The sequence below is a fragment of the Dermacentor andersoni genome, chromosome 1 (assembly GCF_023375885.2).
Source record: "Dermacentor andersoni chromosome 1, qqDerAnde1_hic_scaffold, whole genome shotgun sequence".
In the NCBI taxonomy this organism is placed as follows: domain Eukaryota; kingdom Metazoa; phylum Arthropoda; class Arachnida; order Ixodida; family Ixodidae; genus Dermacentor; species Dermacentor andersoni.
In genome coordinates this window covers 219,314,660-219,337,140 of record NC_092814.1, presented here as the reverse complement: position 1 = coordinate 219,337,140, position 22,481 = coordinate 219,314,660, and the positions used below count along the sequence as shown (strand labels likewise).

The 22,481-nt window shown below is 43.1% G+C and overlaps 1 protein-coding gene across 4 annotated transcripts in view; it reads right to left on the bottom strand.

The window, feature by feature from the left end:
* Window positions 1-22,481, bottom strand: part of INPP5E (Inositol-3-phosphate synthase) — a 61,450-nt gene that overhangs the window by 30,447 nt on the left and 8,522 nt on the right. For 3 of the 4 annotated variants that reach the window (XM_055063443.2, XM_055063441.2, XM_055063442.2), the window contains 4 exons: window positions 11,897-11,994; window positions 11,606-11,730; window positions 11,300-11,419; window positions 3,852-3,956 (listed from right to left, as the gene is read on the bottom strand). In XM_055063443.2, the coding sequence (XP_054919418.1) occupies window positions 3,852-3,956; window positions 11,300-11,419; window positions 11,606-11,730; window positions 11,897-11,994 (448 nt within the window). Of the gene's footprint in view, window positions 1-3,851; window positions 3,957-7,339; window positions 7,647-11,299; window positions 11,420-11,605; window positions 11,731-11,896; window positions 11,995-22,481 lie in introns of those variants that run through there. The other variant, XM_055063444.2, reaches the window with a different exon arrangement.

Below are 22,481 nucleotides of genomic sequence, written 5' to 3'. Positions count from 1 at the left end.
CAGTCATGAGATAGCAATAAAGTGTGCATAGCAACTCTGCATTTTCAACCCTGACAAACTGCAGAGAGGGTGATGAGGTCGTAGCAACCGGTGGTGATGCATCGGATAAGACAGTCCTAGTCATCACCTCCGAACTGTTATAGCTTACAGCCTATTCACAAGTTCACTATGTGCGTAACACAGATCATCAATTTTGAGCTTGTCCGAGGGCAGTAATATCACTGCACGCAAGCAGCTAGTCACGTGGTACTTCAGATCTCGCACGCTTTCAAAAGACCTTGGGAAAATTTAACCCACAAGTATCTTCATGGAAACAAACTATTTGATGTTTCGCTGTATCGTCCAGAACTTCCTTTTTAAAGGTTTTGTTTTCAAATAAATACATTGAACTTAGCTAATTAATATTCGTTAATTAGTCAATTAGCTCCCAGCAAAAATACCCTGAGCTGCTCAAGAGGATAATGAACAATAATGAGTCAATTGCACTTGCATACGGTGCCTCCACTTTTTTCAAGGTGTAGCACAAGTTAGCTGAAATATCCTTTATAGCATTCATCAGCAGGCTCGCGAGAGGGAAAGGAACAGCAGCCAAAAAAAAAACCTCTCCCAAGTGTGTTCATGAATAAAATTTAAGACAACATCAAGGTAGCAAGTGCAATATACTGTTAAATTTTGTTAAGACATGCAGTGGGTGAATACAATTCATGCTTGAAGGGCCCCTCACCAGGCTGCACAGAAAATTTTGGTCATACGCTGAAGAGAGAGAGAGAGAGAGAAAATGATAAATGAAAGGTAGGGAGGTTAACCAGGACTGAGGTCATACGCTGAAAGTGGTTACGTGCCCTTTAGGGAGCATTCTACCACAATAATTTTTCAAACTGGTTTATTAATAGCCGAGATAAAAATATTTCAGTGTCACGAACCCATGATTTCAGGAGGCGAGCGTCACTGCCAACATAGACACACTCTCCACTTGCCGCCGTCTAGCCTCTGCAAGCGAAATCCCTTCCCTGCATTCTCCTATACCGAAGCTGGAGGATTGCTTGACGCATACGTCACAGGGCCTGCCTTCTTTTTTTTTGCCCCTCCTCACTTTTTTGCTGTGCGGTGCACTTCCGCTGATGGCCTCTCACGCAAGCTGTTGCATTTGTGTCGTTTTGTGCAGCGCATGATTTTGCGCACTGTGCACAAGAACGCCTGACTAGCGGTATAAGTCAGTGCTACATGAACACTGAGGCAGACACAAGTGGATCATACAGCATGATTGCATGCTGGAACATGGTAGATAATGAATGCTTCACTATCTGTACACGCGACTGCACGACATGGGAACAAGCAGCCAAAACAAAAGTACATCTCTCTTGCTACGGTATGAAGTAAAACTAAGACACGCAGACACTCAGTTTGTAGGTCTTATTATTTCCCTAAACCTTAATTCATCTACTGAAGCAAGAGATTAAACAAATAACTGCTGTTGCCTTGAAATAATTCTCAAAGTCACATGCCGCTATGAGTGACGTCACAGCACTGCCATGTACGCAGGCGCACTTGTGTGATATACGTAGACTCTATGGTTGGGAGCGCGGCATCCATGAGGACAAGGGTAAACTGTGTTCATTTTGAAATTTAAGCTCCTTTCAAGGTGTGCAGGGATGTAATACTTGGCAGACACAATCGTTAGCGCACACTGTATGTGCTGCGCTTGTCAGCTAAAAATGGCCAGACCTGGCGAGGGGCCCTTTAAGGGAGACATGCAAGCAGTTTTCAGTGCGAATGGATGAGAGATTTTATGCACTGAAGTTTACAACTGCATCTAGCTGTATTCATATGGTCAATTTAAGAGCCCACTTAACAATAATTATAATCTATAGTCACTGTACGGCGCATAACAACTCAGCATGTGCCAAGGAAGCCGTAGTATCTACCACAGCACAGCCAGTTTCCAGCTTACAACACATACAGCAGTCATTGGTGCAAGACGGTGTCTGTAATATCTTCAAAAATTATTAGCTGTCATCAAATTTCACTGTGGCCCTGCTGTACTGTCATGTCACACAACTGCATGCACATGTGCTGTTTCGGAAGGAGCAGATTTATGGACAAGTTCTGAAAGTTTCGCAATGCTCAGGGCACAACACACAAAGCGGACAAATACAGGACTGTAATACTTTCACTGTATGCAGCGTCAGCTAGCCTAGTGCTCTTAATCAGTCATATGTAAAGCTTCTGGAAGAAAGCACAATGGTCTTGTATTATAGAGGTTCTTAAAAAAATTACATGATATAAAGTTAAACCTCCATATAACAAAGTAGGTAAAATCAGCAATTTACTTCGTTATATCGAAATTCGGCCTTTTATGCCTAAATACAGTCGTGGATCGATTTTTCTTACAGGGAAAGAGGCCGCAGAATTTTCTGAATTATCGAGCGATCAAGAAAAGCAAATTTGAATGAGAAAACATTTCATTTTGTTGAATTTGGGAGTCGGCAACGAATGATACGGTTTCATGCCATGTCGACGATACCTTCACATAGGCAGTACGAATTAAGCGAAGCCAACCACGCTTTCGCGTGCACTCCGCCCTTGCGGCTGATAGCGTCGCCCGCACTGGGATGATGCTATCATGAAAAGCCCCGACAACGGGTAGCGAATGCTTCGGCTGCCTCTCGCTCCAACAGGCTACCGAAACTACAGATTACACAACCTTCGATACTAATCGCGTGGAAAGACAGCTTACATGATGCCACACTGTCTCAGCACGCCCACTCTTTGCACATGCGGCAGATTACCTCTAAAGCAGGGTGCACGGATGCGTATGCGCTCAGCCATGCTTACAGCCATGCGCAGCCACGGCCGAGTCGCGTGCCAGAAATCAGAAATTGCGACGCGCTCGATTGTTACCACGAGCTCGCTCCACTCTCCCTCTTTCCCTTTGCTCGTGCAGGGAGGCGATACTCGTGAGTGAAGCCACTGTCTTTCTCACACTCGCACACTTTCACTCACACCTAAAGCACAATGTGTGCGGGGTGCGAGATGATCTTATCGCACTTGGACTTTATACAGAACATGGTCGCTCTTGTCATGCCTGAGGCGATTTGAGAAGTGCGTTTGCAAGCAGCCGCATGTAATTCAATCCTTTGACCATCTGTGTACGTGGGAGTTTCTATTTATTGTCTCGGCGTTCCTTTGCAGTGCAAGAGAAATTTCGTTATATTGAAATCACATACAAACACACTGCATTATATTGAGGTTCTAATCACATGGTGTTTTATGTACAAGAGGTTATGAAAATCCTTTGTAAGGTTCGTTACAGCACAACACATCCTAACCAACTGGCCCAACATGGAAAGTGCCTTGATGAGATTATGAAAAGTTAAATACTTTGTTATATCGAGAATTTCGTTATATTGAAGCTCGTTATATCGAGGCTTAACAGTATCTTTTTTTTACAAAGCATCATTCACTCAAACGAAAGGCAAACCTTTCCTTCCGGTTATCCCTTCCTTACTTTTTTTCCTCCCCTGTTGATCAGGCCTTGCTGTCATGACGTGTAGTTTATTGATCTGAGTACACCAACAGTAAACTACGAACTAGATTGTGGTAAAATTTGATTTAGAAAACATCATTTACCTGCCACTGGCCAACAGGACTCCTTTTGAGACATAAAATATTACTTGCTAAAAGAAACTCTCAATTTAATAAATATGTAGGCTAAAAAGACAACTTTGATATGCAAAGTATAACTATTCATTTAGCAGCTATTACAACATTCACATTTAGCAGTTTTGTTACAAAGTTCTTCACGGCAGGGACATGGCACTTACGTCAACACATACATGAGACAGACCAACCTTTGCTTTGGTACTGCAACTTAAGTTGAGCTTGCTTTGGTAAGTCGATCTGATGACAGATTTTTTCATAATCCTGGATGCGTTCCTTGACTCTTTTTTCATGAGCTAAAGAGAAGTAGAATTAAAAAAAAAGAACATTAGCGTGCTTAAATGTAATACAGTGAAACTCTAAAGGAGCACAGATACAAAATTTTTTGTCTGTATATTTAGCAGTGATAAGTGGCTATTGATCAGTACAAAATCTCATTTGCTCCAGCATGCTATGGGTGATTAATCACATCATCTGTTATTAAAGGAGCATGGACACAAAAATTCTAACTTGAAATAACTGGTAGATTACACTGCTGCAAGCTCATAGGTATCAGCTGTAAAGTATCAATAGCAAATGCAGCTTAGAATGGATATTAATTTAATTTCGAAGTTCGTGCAAGCGACGAACTGGGAAGTGCAGCACCTATGGATGTAATCATTAGCGTGAGTCCTGTTTGTAAACAATGTTACGTCAAGAGTTTCAGCAATTGATTTTGGTGACATGCGACATCAGTGGCTTGTCTTGCCATTTGGAAGATGTTTCAGCATTGTTTGCATTGGGTGTGTTGTAGTGACAGCACACAAGACGTATGTATGTGCGCATACAAAGTGTATGCACAAACTTCTTGCCATTTATGCACTACTAGGTTATTGGTGCTGTGGTCTGCAGTAGCTAAAGTCCCTTGATAGTTTGAAAGTAGCGACACGCTTTGAACTCTGCCGCCGCCGCGCGACCTCCTCGCCTCCTCCTCGCCCCTTGTGCGTTCCCCCGGCGGCAACCAGTTTTGCCCCCGTTTTTCTGCACAACTATTGGTCTCCCTGCCGTTGCCCTTGGAAACGCGCGGATCTTGAGTTTTGCTTGTGTTTTTCTTTTTCGTTCGCGCCATTTTCCTCCTGAGCACGGCTGGCTCGGCGCTTTAGCTCGGCGTAGCGAAAGTTGTACGCTGTGTTTCCTGCTCTATGTGCTAGCGCTATGTCGTGCTTTTGCACATATAACTGCAGCAAAAAGCCTCAAGATGGTTATGCCCTTTTTATGATTCCACAAGGAAAGCGTGACGGCTTGCGCAGGAAGCAGCGGCTGCATGCCATTGGCCGAAAGAACTTTGTTCCGACAAAGAACAGCGTTGTTTGCGATCTGAGGATTCTTTCTTATAGCTCGTAGCAAAGCATCCCGTAATGCTGCATTTTTTTTTCATTCTTCCGGCCTGCTCACCAGCGTTTTTGTTGTGGTTCTCCTAGGTATGCTTAATATTCTGGGGCGGCTCCATCACCTCGCACGTCGCTAACTGTTGTTATTCAGTTGGAAGTGCAGCATTATAGATTCTGCTTTGCGCCCTGAAAAAATTAGTGGCAAGTATACCCGTGGTATTACAGGTGATGAGCGTTAGCTTGTCAACATAGAATTTTTTTTAACTTTTAAGGCGAAAGCCTTTAGGTCTCTGTGTGTCAAGGTCGCGTTGTAAACTGGAAGTTTCACGTCACCCAAGGAAGGCCAGAGGAGACCCAAAGCATGTCCACCCCTGTATAAGAGAATGATTACCCAAGTTAATTAATGAATCATTAGTGATTGACATAAGTTGGATTAGGGAGGATTAGGGTTCATTAGAGTGCATTAAGAAGGATTAAGATGCATGAATAAAGGTTAAGGTGGGTGGAGGAGGACTAAGGTGGATTATGGTGGATTAAGGTGAAGGGTTGATGAAAGGGTATTAAAAACCGATTAGGGTGGATTAGGGTGCATGAACGAGGATTAGGGAGGATTAAGGTGGGTAGAGGAAGATTAAGGCCAATTAATGTGGATTATGGTGAATTAGGGTGGATAAAGGAGGATTAAGGCCGATTAGGGTGGATTAAGGTGGTTTATGGACCATGGAGCTGGATTATGTTTGATAGAGGTGGATTAGGGTGTATTAAGGTAGATTGGGACTATTAAGCAGGATTAAGTTGGATTAAGGTGCATGAATAAGCATTAAGGTGTATGAAGGAGGATTAAGGCAGATTATGATGGATTAGTATTGATAAAGGAGGATGAAGACCATATAGGATAGGCTAAGGTGCATTAGGGGCGATGTAGGTTGATTAGGTTGTATTAAGGTGGATTAGGGTGTACTAAGCTGAATTAGGGTTCACTGAGTATTAAGGCCGATTAGTCTACCATAATACTCCTAATGCACGTTAATCCACCGAATCCACATTCATCGACCTTAATCTACTCTAAGCATCCTTAATGCACTTTAATCCTCCTTAATCAACCCTAATGCTCCCTCATTCACTTTAATCCACCCTAATCCACTAGAATTGTCCTTAATTCATCTTAATCCACCCGAACCTACATTAATCTACATTAGTACGCCCTAATCCTCCTTAATGCACCCTAATCCTCCTTCATTCACTCTACTTCACCCTAGCCCACCATAATCCTCCTTAATAGACCTTAATCCTTCTTAATCCACCCTTATCCTTCTTCATGCTCTTTAATCCACCCTAATCCACTATAATCGTCCTTAATGCACCTCAACGCACCTTCATCCACCCTAATACACCTTCATCGACCTTAACCCAACCTAGTCCTCCTTTATGCACCTTAATCCACTTCATTCACTCTAATGCGCCTTCATTGACTTTAATCCACCTTAAACCTCCTTAATACACCCGAATTCATCTTAATCCAATCACTAATCAATCATTACTTTGCTAATCATTAATCATCTCTTATACGCAGCTGCACATGCTTTGGTTCGCTTCCCGCCTTCCTTCGGTCACGTGAAATTTTCTGTAGCTCACAACGGGACCTTGAAACAGAGGTCTAAGGATTTCGCTTAATAAGTCACACACAAAGGGATGTGTCACAAGCAATACTGCGGGTTTCCACAGAACTACTACGTCAAGCAATACTAGATCAAACGCATGAAGTAAAGCATCTGATCATGTGGCTGAAAAATTGTCTGGAGTGTAGAACTCGCCTCAAAGCTCCCTTTACCTCGGTATATCCCGTTCATACGGCTTTAAGAAAAAACCAACCTCCTCATAAACGTTGCCTCCAGCATTATCGATGCTGTTATTAGCATTTCTCAAAATTTTAAACCCCACCGGGGCGCGCAACTGGCCCAAAATAACACGCCTCCATAGAATCCTGCGGCCCGTCCGCGGGAGCCCAGGAGGAATAGCGTGCCGTGCGCAGCCGGCGGGCGAGGAGAATCGAGGAGGATAGCGCCGTGAGGAGGAGAGTGTCGCTACTTTCAAATTATCAAGGGGCTTTAGCAGTAGCAAAGCTGGTATGACATCTTGTGACGATTTGTCCAACTACAATTAATTCGAACATTTTTTTTTCGTCGTGCCAGTATTATTGTTGAAGGGAATTATCAAAAAAGTACTGCACATTAACAATCATGTCACTACCATTGCTTTACACCAACAGGCAGGTAGAATTTGCAAGTTGCTGCATTAGTTTTGCATACTCTCTGGTTAGATACTGTGTCACCAGATGTCGCCACCAGCATTGTTCCTGTCGGGTGCCTCGATGTCCTCCTCGTTGCCGCTTCATACAGGGTGGGGACATTCTTTGACAGGGCTCTCGCTGCCACAATCGGTTTTCGTAGCGCTGTCCGCCACTGCCACACCCAGCTCGCAGGTCGGGACGTGTTGGCAGTTGGCAGGAGTTTATTGTGGGTGTCAATTCACTGAGCATTGTCACGCAACAAGTGCGGCTGCTGTTTGCCACTGTGCTCAAATCACTCCAGGAATGGTTGGTGATTGTTCTGTTTTCTGAGAGACCCATAAAGAAGAATTGTATGGGTTGCAAGGATAAAGCGCAACAAATGGCAGCTTACGAAAACCTCCCCAAATGCAGTGTGAGCATTATGGCACTTCCTAGGAATATTTATTTTTCCACAGGAGCTTTCTTGATACTGAAGCGGTGATTGAAACAGATTTTCCCTTATACTTCACATTGTGGAGAACGTTTTCTGAGGGCAAGCAGTGCAGTAGTGAAGTGAAGTGAAGTTTATTTTCCCGTTCGCATAAAGGAGGAAGCCGGGGCTAAAGGCTGGAATGCCTGATGAAGGCCTCGGCACCCCTGTACAGTCTGACATCAGAATACACGAACACATAACTGAAAATATAACAATATAAATGCAAAATCACCTGCACTTGCAAGTGTCACATGATGCGGTTATTTAAGCATACGACAGTAAAAACGGTGTTATACAAAACCAAAACCAGAATCGATAAGATATTTCTTTGTTTCCTTTTTAAACATTTTGAATGAAACATCAAAATTAACATTTGTCGACATTTTATTAATAGCCGCAGTCACTTGATAATTTAATTTTTGTTTGCCATAGTTAGTACGCATCCTGGGGACCCAGTGGATTTGTTTTCGAATATAGTATGCGTCATTAAACAAAGTATTGTTTTGAGTGTGTGATTTGTTGGCTTTAATATGCTGCAGCAAACGAAAAAAGTAGACTTGGTTCGCTTTAAGCAAATAATAACTGCAAAACAACGGTGACACGGAAAAATCTTTTAGTCTGCCATAGTAACCATGAATGTACCGCAAAGCTCTCTTTTGAAGTACTAGTAGTTTCTGATAGTTAGTCGTCGTAGTTGTTCCCCATACATCAGTTAACAATAGGTTAACTTGGAATATACAAGTGCATAATGCATAAGAAGTAATTTACCAGTTAGGCAAATTAGCAGCAGCGAGTTCAAAGCATTAAGAAATAATTCTCTCTCGACTGCCTCTGTCATGTTTTAGAAATAGCCATTGGAACCCCACCCATACTCAGCATATGCAAACTCGCACGTGGAAAGCACACGTGGAAAACTCGCATGCGTCCCTTTAGCTCACGCAGACTCTGTGCTGCACACTTTCTAAAATTCTCTATTTTTGGTGTGGTGTTGTGCATGCTCGTGGACGTTTTTCAACTTTACTATGCTACAAGCATCAGGTCACGGCAAAGGGACCTAATGGGCACGCAAGTCTTGTGCAAGAGTGCGCTTACAGTGAACTTCAAAATTGGAAATTTATCTACACTGCCACAATTCACACACTTTTGCTTCATTGCTGTTAGCCTTTTTAATGTTGATTTTGTTTGTGTGTACATTAGTTTCACTTCCGTTCAACTTATCAAGTTGAGCCACACAGTAATATTGCCATTTGCTTTGCTTATATTTATTAAAAGCTCATTCTCCTAGTTTATGCTTTTTCGTCCGAACAGCTATGCCAAAGATGTGTGACGAATGACAGTAAACAATAAAAACATGTACTTAGATCAAAACATTGTAAAAATGATCACATATTCATTCATCATTTATTGACTGGTTCTCTTACTATCAGCATGTTTGGAAGGAATTTCATTATTATTGCTGCATAACGATTTCTTTCCCAGAAACGCAGCTTCACGCAAATCTGCCTAAAAAACAGCAATTCCTAATAGTATGGTCAGTCTGCATTCATTCGTCCGATGCTCTATACGAATGCTTGAGTAAACGCGTTATTTTCCACCTGCAGAACAAAACAGTGGTTACCATGCAACCTAGTTTTCGTTTGACGGTACACGAACTATCACACCAACAAGCGGTCGTAACATGTTTCGAAATGATTTCAGACTACAGCATTACATAACTGCGTGAGGCTGCTTATTTAATAGTGTTCTTAGACTGTAAACCATCAAAAATATTATCTGCTTAACTATCAGCATGCATTAATGCCTTTCTACGTATTTTTGTCTACATAAAGCCCCCATGCTGCTTACAAAACGCTAATACATATGCGTGCCAGCAACGCATCCCTTGGAGAGGGCGTGGGAACCCCAAAGCAGACGATGCGGTTGTCTCCACCCTGTTCGGAGCGGCAGGCGAGGAGGACATTGAGACACCCAATATTCCTGCCATACACCTCTCCAGGAACTTAGCAAACCACAAATAGCACGAAGTTTGCAGACATGCTAAAACATGGATAAAACGCTCTAATACCAGGTCATATTGCATAGTGGACTACTGCACGGCGATTACGATGCTGTAGCAATGCACAGGTTTCCCACCAAACTAGCACCAAACTATCAGACAAAACAGGAACACAGATGGCATGGTAGATGGTGCACTAGTGTGCGTCACAGGCCGGTGCGCTCAAGTGATCCATTGCTATTTACGAGCATGCACCTTACATCATGGGGCACAAAGTGCTCTTCGAAATTGAAAAAGCGACTTATTGTGAGATACAAGCATATCACTAAACAACCCTCACGCACTAGAGCAAACAAGTTTCTTTAGCATGATTACTGGATCAACAGCTACTGATTAACCATAAAAAACAGAGCCTAGAGAATTTTGTGTCAGTACTCCTTTAATACAAGTCATTACTAGCTTGTCCTTGCATTCATGCAGCTAGTGATCATGTAGTGTCACAAATTTCTGACAAAGAGACATGACAGTCAAACTATTGCATTAAGCAACCTTGTGATGTGGCTGAAAGCTCAGCACATTTAATCCTCCTAAAGAGGTCATGCCATCTCCCGCACCATCAAGGCAGTGCTTTCCTTTCGCTTCACCTAAATTTCCTTTGCATTACACACTAAAGAAAAGTGGCACATATTGCCAACAAGGGAGGGGTGCGCTCCACTTTTAATGCAACCGCAGAGATAAATGTTTGGCTCTTTAGCCTTTAAGGGCTTGAGGGAACATTAAATTTTTAGGTGCAGTTTTCTCCTGCCCTCACACATGCCCCTGTCCTAACAATTATCTGCAATGTTTACTCACCGCCATTAAGCATCATAAAGGCCCTTTCATCTAGGTCACAAGTCGGCCGTCATGCCATGTTAAATTTTATGTCATAAGGTGTTGCATTTTGAAGATAGCCCCTCAAATGGCTTTAAAAAGCAGATTAAAATATGTTCTAACCTTTGCTTGCCATCAATATTTGGTTGAAAGTGTCCACATGTACTAAATACATCATAAGAAGCCAACAAACACTGATACCAAGGACAACATAGGGGAAATTACTTGTGCTTAATAAATGAAATAAAGAAACGATAAATTAATGGAAATTAAAGTGGATGAAAAAACAACTTGCCGCAGGTGGGCAACGATCCCACAACCTTCGCATGTGAAGGCTGTGGGATCGTTCCCCACCTGCAGCAAGTTGTTTTTTCATCCACTTTCATTTTCATTAATTTATCGTTTCTTTATTTCATTTATTAAGCACAAGTAATTTCCCCTATGTTGTCCTTGGTATCAGTGTTTGTTGGCTTCTTATGATATCACTAATAAAAATCGGGCCCCTCGGTTAACCCCCTTTTATTCTAGTTTATCACATGTACTGAAGAAATATCTGATACAAACACTTCAAATTTTATGCCATTACACCTTTCAATTTCTTGGATGCTAATTACCAACTAAACTTATTACAGAAAATTTACCTGCAAGATGGGAGTTGATAAACAACATTGAGGACCCAAAAAACTGGAAAGCGATGGCGACAGCTCCCTTTGTCTTAACAGAAGAAACAGTACGTGTAGCATACGTTGCTTCTTCAGCAGCTTAAAAAAAAAAAAAAAGGAAGGATTTTACACCACAAAAATGCAAGAAATTGGCAGTTTTGAACATATCAAACCACTTTAGAGAGCGAGTCAAACATGACCAGTGCCCATTTATTTATGCACTAGTGCACAATACAATAAATGCAAGACAGTGGAGAAAAGATACTGCATGCACCCGGAGATTACCTGAGCAAAACCATATCAGATCTCGACGCAAGAAAATGGAGAGGTACAAGACACCCAGAGAGACAGAGGAGAAAAGAACATGCGAAGGACCCAGCGTGAATTGAAGTCTAGTTTCCCACTCCTTTCTAAGAGGGAGAGAAGAGAGAGAAAAAAAGCCACACCAGACACCTTGAGGCCACAGAGAGCAACAGCATCACTCCATGCATAAAAGTGCACAGAGACAAGATAACTAAATAATTGAACAGTAGTAAGAAAATAGACAAATGTAGTGTAAAATCACTAAAATCCTACCTGTCACTCATGGCTTCTTGTGCACCAATAGCATAAATGTCTGGTACATACTCTATTGTTTTAGGGAGCAGCAAGTCATCTAGGCTGGCAGGGGATGCCTAAAAGTACAAACAATGTTGTGAATACCAAACCGAATCAGGCAATTCTGAAAGATACAAACAAGGCATTTCAAAAATTGACTTCTAAATGCAAAAAAAGAATATTACCAACTAATAATGCATTTCATGCCACAGTCCCATGTGACACTTCATTAGCATCCATTAACGCTCACAAATATCTTGGCCTTCACATAACTAATGATCTTTCATGGAATATGCATACTAATTATATTACTGCTAATGCTAATCGCATGTTAGCATATCTTTGTCGTAACTTTTCTACCGTTCCTACTTCGGTAAAATTGACGCTCTACAAAACCCTAGTTCCCTCAAAACTTTAATACGCATCTGCCATTCGGAATAACAATCAAGCATCACTAACCGGAAACCTTGAAGCCATTCAAAATCGAGCAGCTCGCTTTATTTTATCTAACTATTCCCGCCATTCCAGTGTTACATGTATTAAAAAAAACCCTGAATCTGCCAGATCTTTCATTACGCCGCGAATGTGCTCGTCTTTGCCTATTTCACAAGGTTTATCACTCTAACCACGTGCTCAAGAATCAACTTATTACCCCACCTTTCTACACTTCATCCCGTTCTGACCCCAGATATAATGTTGCCGTCCCATCCTCCCGAACGAACAAGTATCACGATTCTTTTTTACCCCGCACAAGTGTCGACTGGAACCACCTTCCTGCTTCCATCATTCAGATCACAGATACATCTTCATTCAAAACAGCAGTCTACCACGCTATCGCTTAACGTTGTCTGCATACCATTGTCTGCATATTACATTGCTTTGTTATGTACCACTCCTTTCTGTAGTGCCTTAGGGCCTTGAAAGTATGTATAATAAATAAATAAATAAATAAATAAATAAATAAATAAATAAATAAATAAAAATGTGCATGCACAAACATTATGCCACATATAGGACACAATACTTGACTACATACAAACGAAACTCCACCAAGTTCCTGCTTAACGAGATTTATAGCCAGTGCTAATAACATGCATACTGTGTTTTGCCAATGCTACAGCAGCATGTGCTCATTTTTTATGAAACCTTTTCAAGCTTTCGCTACTTTTCAAAAGTAAACAGTGTAGCACACTCATTACATCATGCCATTTATCATTAAATGTTGGGTGCAATATAGGGCCATCAATATTTGTTTTCATGCCAGATATCACACAACGTACAAACATCATGGTCATGCTTTGATACAGACACATATTTTAATGGGCAAGGGAAAAGCAGCTCAGATCCGACAGCTGCTTCAAAGTCACAAGGTTTCAGATTCACCTTTTTTGCCTAGTCACACACATAGTTAAAGTGGCTAAACGGCCAAAAGCAAACTTTGGCACCCATTGCAAAAGACATAAGTATATACCCCAAGAACTCAAATGCAGACTCTCCCGCCTTTCCTCAAATTAAACTTTCTTCTCCCTCTTCCAAATGTAGAGCATGTAATACAGAGTGGCCGCAGTCAACACCTGAAACAACGCACTGTTTTTCGAAAACACCTCGTATCATGGCAATAAGCCAGATGACCTAATGATAGAGCATTGCAATGGCTACTGTGGTGCAATAAACTAGCGAGTGATTGCAATCATAGAGTACATGATGCTTTATCCCTCATGTGGAACCTTTGCAATGTACAAATTTGAAATAATTTATTTCCAAGAAAGCAATGTATTGAGTGGAATTTGCAATATTACTTAGCAGAAGTGTAGACAGCTGGGCTAGTTAGTAGACATTCATGGTACTGAAGTGCTAGCAAAGGCACACACTGAGACCAATACATGACAAGTGCTTCGCGTCGTGGTCTCAACGAGTGTGTTCATTTGCACTTCAAGAGCATGATTATTTCATTTGCCTGAGACCTAAGCACCTGCTCAACGCTTGGTTGTAAATGATGCCAAAAGAAAAACAGTGCTAAAGTTAAAAGAAAAAAATAAGTCGACACCACTTTATGCACATATTCCTAAATTCTGGAAGTGAGGACTGCATCTGCACTAGGCACAATGGTTTGAAAATTACTGTCAGTCTTCACTGCAAGGTTGTTGGCATGCTCATGCAAGTGGTCGTTTATACAATGGCATCAGTGGCCTGTGCCCAATGTACAGGCCACCACACGATGTAGGAACCACATACGCAACTTCTGCCACACAGGGGATGAAGCGACTTGCATGTTTTTTCCGCAGATGGGTTCCTCTACTCAAGAGGCATTCACTCGCCTGCAGAAGAAACCCAGTTTTATGGGCACCGAGTATACCACTCTCAATCCCGCATGCACAGCAGTCTTCTTCACCCTGTGGGAGACGCAGTGCAGGTAGGGGATCATGGTCACTTGCCCTGTCAACCTCTGGCTGAGCTTTCTTTTTTGACAAACGGCATTCTCGTAAAATTACTTTTGCGAGCCCTGACAGGAATTGCTCTGGAAAACATGCCTTTTTCAATCTATCAACTTGATGAGTGAAACTTGGAGCAACTTGATAAGGACAGGAACGACCTAAGGCATTCCTCATGACTTTTAGTGTGATAGCGTGTTTCACAAGCTTCGAGTAATGAGATGAGAAATGTAGAAGGTCCTTCTTCGAGTGCGGGGCATAGGTCCAGCAGGTGTACTTGTTGCCGAAGTGAAGCATGAAGTTGAGAAAGGGAAGTTGATCACCTGGTGAAGGAAAGTCCAAGGAAGCTTGTGCAGAAACTGCGGCAAATCTGGTCAACTTTCGTGCTGACTTTGTCAGGTTTAGTGCGGAATAAGACCAGGAAATCATCGACGTAATGAAATGCCTTCACCCACCCAGTCGAATCTAGGCAATCCTGCGAGCGCCTGTTGTAGTGCACTAAAAGGCTGTCGCTTAAAATCGGGGCGATGCATGACCCTATGCAAACACCCTCTTTTTGCATGTAGAACTGCATGTTCTGTCTGACGACGGCAGAGCTGAGATCCGAACAAATGAACAAAAGGCCCAAAAACCTGGTAACACTGGTGCCGATGGCGTTCTGGAAACGTACTGCGCCGTGCTCTTCAATCTATTCTTGTACAGTATTTGTTTATTTATTTATATACATACTGCAGACCATGGTTAGGTCCAGACAAGAAGGGCACAGTTATACAAAGGCAAAATCAAAGCCACAAAAGAATAAGATAATATAGTAACAATATAACAACAGATATATAGCAATATAGTAATATAACAAAGAAGTATACTATATAGTAACATGGAAAGATTGTAAAGTAATACATAAAGATTGTATAGTAACATTGGAAAGATTGGAAAAAAAAAGTATCAGCGAGGGCTGCCTGAGGCTGAGAATAATAAAGGTCATCGATGTCCGCCAAAAATGTGTGCACTCTCAGGGGGCAAGACTCCTCCAAAAACTGCAACACCTCTGACAGTTTTCGAACAGTGAATGGGTCATTGACATTGAGCAAAGACAGGCCTTTTTTGCAGGTAAGCTCCCAAACAATGCTGCCAAGTGCCAACTTTAAAAAAATCACTCAAAAAGGGAAGCCCTCTTTGTATGTTTTCATAGCGAAGAACATGGAAAGAATTCTTGTGGAAGAACCTCCTCACCACACTACCCAGGAAGACACCAGCAACCTGCCCAAGGCTAACCGTTCAAAAGACTGGTGGCGCAGTCATCCCAGGAAATGCTGAACTTGGGACTTAGACCCAAGTTTTCTGCTGCCCCAAAATTAGACAAAATTGAGCTTCTCTCCCTTGTCAGAGCCAATGTCAGTAAGGCAGCGCCAGCTGAAAGCAATCGTGTCATCCTTGAATGCGTTGAAGCACTCCCTGTTAAATTAACAGGCATTCGGAAGCCGTGTCTGTCATGTGTTGTCACCTCACTAAGCGAGGACAACTTGAAGCTACTTCAGACGGACGAAGAAGGAGGGTTCATATGTCTTGACCTCTAGTGTTTACAGTAAAAGTGCGAAGAGTGCAACAGTGCAATTCGGTGATCCCATGTACCCAGTGCAGATGCAGCCCTCACTTTCACCAGACGTATATCACAAGCAGCTACATGTACCACGATACCGACGCTCTGGAAATATACGAGGTGTTAGTCATGCACTCCATAGGGCCTGCATGTACTAGTTCACCATCAGTTGCATTAACCAACAAAGAGATTAACTATCTCCACAGCTGAGCAATTCACTGTCCTAGATAGGGTACGACACATGCATGTGTTTCACACCCCTCCCCTTTCTCTCTCCTGGAATACATATATATTTGGACTCGCAAAAATAAACACTTTGTTGGTAATTAGCACCTGTCCTGTCCGTCTTTGTTGTCTCATTTTTTTCACTTTGTTTCCCCATAATGAATACATATTTAAATGAGCCGCTTTGGTTTATCTCAAATTTCCACTCTCGTCTCACCTTTGTGTCTGTGCATGAAAAGTCATGCAAGTATACTATGGCCAACCACAAGCACAGCACAAGATGTACATGTCTCGGCAAAAAACCACCTCTTTCTTGTTCTCGAGCCATATCTTGTAGTGCGCCGCTAAACTTCAAAGAAATGTTTGGTTTTTGCTAGGCTGTCAACGATTCACCTCACGAGTTTCACAAGCCATTAAATTGAAGCTCCGTCGCTCTGTCAAACTGTTCACTGTTCCATAAATTTTGCTCAGGCTTCACACTGGTGCCTCTGATACAAGCATGTATTTCAATGCTTTCTTTGTGTGATCGCACTTCGATAGAAGTACAGCTTTTAGAGTTCTCCTTGGCATATATGCTCAGCCACAAAATATGGCAGGGCACTTGAGAGTGTGGCCGCACACAGTGGAGTGCCAGTGCAGCGAGTGCATCTAGATGCGCGACCACATGACTTCATGTCGTGTGCTGCATTACTTGAGACCACTTCTGCATTACAGTAGTGTAGTGAAGTTTGCTTTTGGTAGCATGTTGCTCTCGTGGTAAGCCAGCCTTGCATTTGTGTGCTGGATGTAAAAAGACAGCGGTTTCACCACATCGTGCCCAGTACACTGTGTCACAGACTCCGTCAGCAACAATTTAGCAGACAACATGAACTCATGCTTCAAGCCTGCGCAAGTTTACTTTGATGTGCAGCTAGGGACTGTTGCGGCGCTGCACTAACTGCACTGGTGCATCGCGTAGCACAGCCGCACCGCTTGCTCACGAGCCCCATAATATTTTTCGGCAAGTGTACATTCGAAGGACACTGTCTAGGTGCCAACCTGTCGCCAACTTCTTCATAGCCATTGTAATCCATAGCCAGGGCCCATTTCACCAGCAAAAACAAGGAAAACTTGACAACGTGCTCACATGGGAATTCTAATAGCCCATGCCATGCCAGCGCAGTCATGTGGTACCGTTGTAGCACTGCAACTAGATAAGTGAATTTGGCTCATATTGATTGGTACAAAGGATTTGGCTCATTTTTGATTGAAAACAAGTTCTTGTCACGTGTCTCTGCAGCTTAGATTGGCTCATTTTGATATACCTGACTGTCAAAATGAAGCATATGAAGGTGCAGTTTTGAATTCAAGCAGTTTCAGTTTAATTTTGGTTTCTGGATTTGGCTCACTCTGAAAAAACACTCCTCATATGAACAAGGTACTACAGTTGGACTCCTACCTAATGAAGTTGACAAATGCTCGAAATTAGCTTGTTATATTGAAAAGCATTCCAATAACGTTATCAGAAATTTACTGCAAATGAAGAAAACATTTGATTTTTGCCTGCAGAAGATCCAGTAGCAGCTTACATGTACAAACATAGTTTTTCATAGTACGTTCAGCAAGTCTTTGGCTCTATCACAGGCACCAGCGAATCCACCACTTGGCTCGACACCTGTGCCAGGTACCTTATCTCTATCTTTCACATCTGACTGCTCATCGGAGCTGGTGCCTTGTTTCATAATCACTTCAACTAAAACATCTGTTGCACACTTGCAAATGCCTGCTGAATTGCCTAACTTCATATGTGCTGGTGCTGGATCCAGACACTGCAGATGCTCCTAGAAACAATAACTGCCACCTATGTGCTTGCACAAATCACCTATGTAGCATAATACCAATTTGCTAGTACTGGCTACAAACCTGGGCTCATATTTACAGAACTTCTCTTACAAAAAAGTGTTTCCTCATTGGCCAGCATTTGGCCACCTGCCCTACAGCAATGTATAGCAATTCATGTGATGAAACAACTGCTACACCACTGGCCAATCACAAATGACGTACACTTATGTCACAGAACATTTGTGAATTCAGGCCCTCACATGCAGTTACATAAAAGCAAACTGCAATACTTCAATGTGTTTGTGTGTGTAATGGCATGTAGGCCAGCAAACAATTAAGAGGCACTTCAAACCCATCAACACCGCAGTAATCTCTTTCTGCACATTTTTTTCTTGAAATACTCTTTTACCATGAGACTGAAGATGATTTTACTTCATGCTTTTGAAACTACAGAACAATAAAATTATGAAAGCATTGATCCTTAGGGTGATTCCACGAGAGATCAAACATGCATGTCTGCTTGATATTTTTGTTTTGTCCATTTTTTTTATATGTCCATGTAGGAATATCCAAACTGCACGGAACTGAAAATTTTATTCTTGGAAAGTGTTCTCAGCAAGCCCAAAAAATATTTGAAGGTGGCAGTGCGAGCATCCTCCTTTCGCTTACCACAACATCTTTCAATTTCACGGCTGAATTAAATGCAAACTACAAACGTCGTGTCGAAAAACTTTTCTGCTCATTTTAATACGCTTCCCAGTAAATTAGTTCCATGTACTTGTTCTCTTTGCATTGTTTATGCAAAACATTATCTTCCTACATGAAACACAAGCGAATAAAAAAACAGTTAAATGAACAAGCTTTTTCAAAAAAACTCATTTTCAAGAAATAAAAAAAACTGCAGCTCCAATTTTTGCGAAAATTTTGGATGGAAGTCCGCTTATGTCGGGCAGAAGGTGGGTGCGATATGTTTCCTCATTTGCTTTATTGACAAGATATAATGGGCCAACGTGGCCCATCTTGAGCGTGCTGGCTTTAGTGCCGCAATGACTCATTCCGGTTTGTTAACATTTACGCTCTTTTTAAAAAAGAAAAGGTAACGGCTGCCATAAACGAAGGAGCTTTTTATTGTGGCAAGAACAGAGAATGTGTTTTCTACTTTGTTTTCTGGGACGCAAGGGAGAACAAACTCGACACTACTTATGGTGTTCGAATGAATTTATTGCATGTCCTTTGCAGTTAGCATTTAAAAGGGTTCAATCACCATCAGCTGGCTCGCGGCAATTCTCGCAACGGACAGTGCATGTCCACTTGACTGATCACGCGCACACATCTGCTCATGCCATGGCTGAATTCCTGGCACACGCGGCACTGACTTTCACTCCACTGACTTCTGCTGACAATGCTTCTCGATGGCTGCAGCAAGCGCATGAAGCAGGGCCACATTCTTGATGCTGCCGCTAAGTTGGGAGACCATCTCATGTGCCAACTCAATGGAGGCAGCGCTTCCGGACCACTCAGGTTGTGCAGGGAAGCTTGGTGCTTAAGGAGTCCACCCACACCGTCACAGGCGTTCTTCCAATGCCCAGTAGCAGAAAATATCCACCTCATGGATGTATACTTGGAGTGGCACAACTTGTACAGATGATACTTACTTTTAAAATGGCTCGCCGCACCATCGCTGACGTATGTCACGGGACAGTAGATGGGTGCTTTCTCATCTAACACTTTGTTCACTCTACCTAGGGCGTAGTAGGCGTGTGCTGCGTCGTGATGCATGTCGTCGCTTATGACAGCAAAGCTGCGTGTTGCTTTCCTTGTCATGGTGGCACAGGTGAAAATGGAGATTTGTTTCTCATGCCAATGGTAGGATTGTGTTTCATTTGAGAAAAGGACAGTCCAGTTTTCTTCAAAATCAAAATGCAGAACAATGCTTCCGTGCCGCTCGCACTTTGCCTCATGAATAGCCGCGGCTTGAGTGCAGCGTATGTATTCATGAGGAATCCATTTGGTCACCCATTTGCCGAGCCCTTTCACAAAAAGGGTTGGAGACTACTTCTTCTTGATCAAGTCACCACTTTCCCAAACAGCAAATGTGACCTCATCCTCGTCGACCATTCCCAGACTGGCCAAAGTGAGACTTTCACTCCATAGGCAGCACTCGCATTCACCTAACATGCAATCTGGGGTTGGGGAGCCGTGAAGGCACAACACTTTCATGCCTTCCAATGAAATTTCCATGCCGGTTAAGTTCTCAAGCACAAAGACACAAAGGTTGGCATTAGTGCAATAAACGCAAACGCAAACCTCTTGTTACGGCACGAGCAGCACCCATTTTGCACGCAGGCTATAAACTTTGACAGGGCGGTGGCACTTTCGGAGTGAGCTGCTTTGAACATCTGGAACGTCTCGCAGATAGCGTGTCATAAACTGCTTTCAGACGTAGTCTTTCTGACTGTTCGTGATGACTGACACAACATCTTTCTTGTTTGGGCTCTGCCAAGAGCACCCAAGTTGGTCCTTGGTGAAGCAGTCAAGTGCAGCTTGTACATCCAATGGGCTTAACCGTGACCTTGTGTACGGATCAAAATCTGACCACATTCCATGCTTCTCACACCAATTTCAGGCCTTTCTGACCATGTACATTGCGAAAGCCGAGATTGCCTCTTGAATGCGTTTGTTTTCAACTTCTGCTGGCACGATGATTAAGAGACAGAGGCGCTCTCGATAGGACCTTGAAGCTTCATACACTTTCTTCAAGCTATTTAACCAGGCAAAGCATGCACGACATTCTGTCACAGATGGTTCAGGTGTACTGACGCTGCCGTATGCAGCGTTAAAGTTGAGCGTATCTTTGCCACCTCGATGCTTTCAATCTCGGTCCGTTTTCTCTTTCCGTAAGATCATAGTTATGTCAGGTTTTTGGAAAAATATTGTGCACGCAAGGGCAACCTTGGTGCGAATAATAGACAGCGCCGTTTGCACACAAAATGCAATCTTTTCACACTACTCTCATAAGATCAATTAAGCTATATTTACAACTAATGCAAAGGCACTCAGAAGAAAAAAAATGTCGTCATAGCTGGCAGGAACACATTAACAGGGTGCAATCAAAGCTGTAGAGTTGCTCTAAATGTTTCTCTACTACGCCCGTTAGCAATGTGATAAGACATGGAGTCACAGTTATAACCACGGGTTCACTGGGAATAATTGCGTTGGCCCATACAATGGGGCAGTTGCCAAGGATGCAGCAGTGGACGAACCGCAGGGCCCCTCGTCGACGCTAGCCTCAACGCGACGCTTGGTAGTCGCGACCAGTACGGTCGATAAGCAGGTCCCAGCTGCATTCTCCGGGAGACGTCAGTAGGGCCGAGTGCTGAATCAGCGCTTATGAAGGGTTGGTGCACGGGTCGTACCCGCGCTCTTCAGGAAGTGTCGGTTGGGCCGGGGCACAGGAGCAGCACTCAGCAATGATCAGCGGATCCCAGGTTGTAAGGCAGGCCCGGTTCCTCTCATCTGACCGGCCAGTCGGCTCCATCTACCCGGCTCAGTTCGTCCGTGGATCGTCGTCTGTGGACATCCCCAGAACAGTCCGGTCCATTGGAATAGCAGGGCTGCCTCCTGGCTCCATCTAGCCACAGTTTTCTTTTCCCCACTCCACGAACCGGCACCGGCTCCTTCTCGCCAGTCTTCCCAGCCCCCGCAGCGCACAATCTCCTCTTCCTTCTCTTCTCCCTTTTTTTCATTTGCCGCCATCTATTTTTTCGGGCTGTGGCTTCTTCCTTCTTTGGCTTATGTTGCATTCGTCAAGGACGTCTCACAACACAAGCCCAACGTCAAGCGCGTGTCACAAATGCCGCCCCTTTGAAAAGTTTTTTTTTTTTTTCTGAAAGAAAGAACTGCTGGTAAAAGTATGCGCGAGAGAAGAATAGAAAAATGTTCAAAGTTCAAGAAAGCACAAGTGGTTGACAGAGTGCAGAGACGCTGCACTCAACGCAGTTAACTTCAACGTTCGAAACTCTTTCGACGTGTTCAGCGAGCGTCTAATGTTCGCATTCTATAGGTGAGTGTAGTGTTACAGGTAGTAAAAGATGTTCTCTGGCATGGGAGAATGAGTGGAGAGCCAGATTGTTTTCGGCACCCAAGTCACGCTTGAACCTTGTTTGGGTGCGTTTGTTCCTTGAACCACGATGATCGAGGAAGCTTCATGCACGGTTGGTTGGTCATCATCATAGCACTTCAGCATATTGATGTGGAAGAGCTTTCTGGAACTACCCACTTGTAACCAGTAATCATGGCCGTTCTTTTTGCCAACTACATGATATGGGCCTTTCCAATGACTAAGCAGTGTGTCATTTGTCACTGGGGACAAAGTCAATACTCTATCTCCCAACGTTGAGTAGTCGGAGCGTGGACCCTCTTTCAATGTACTCTTTCTGCCTGTTCTGAGCTCACAGGCAGTTGTGATGCACTAGCTTCAACGTTC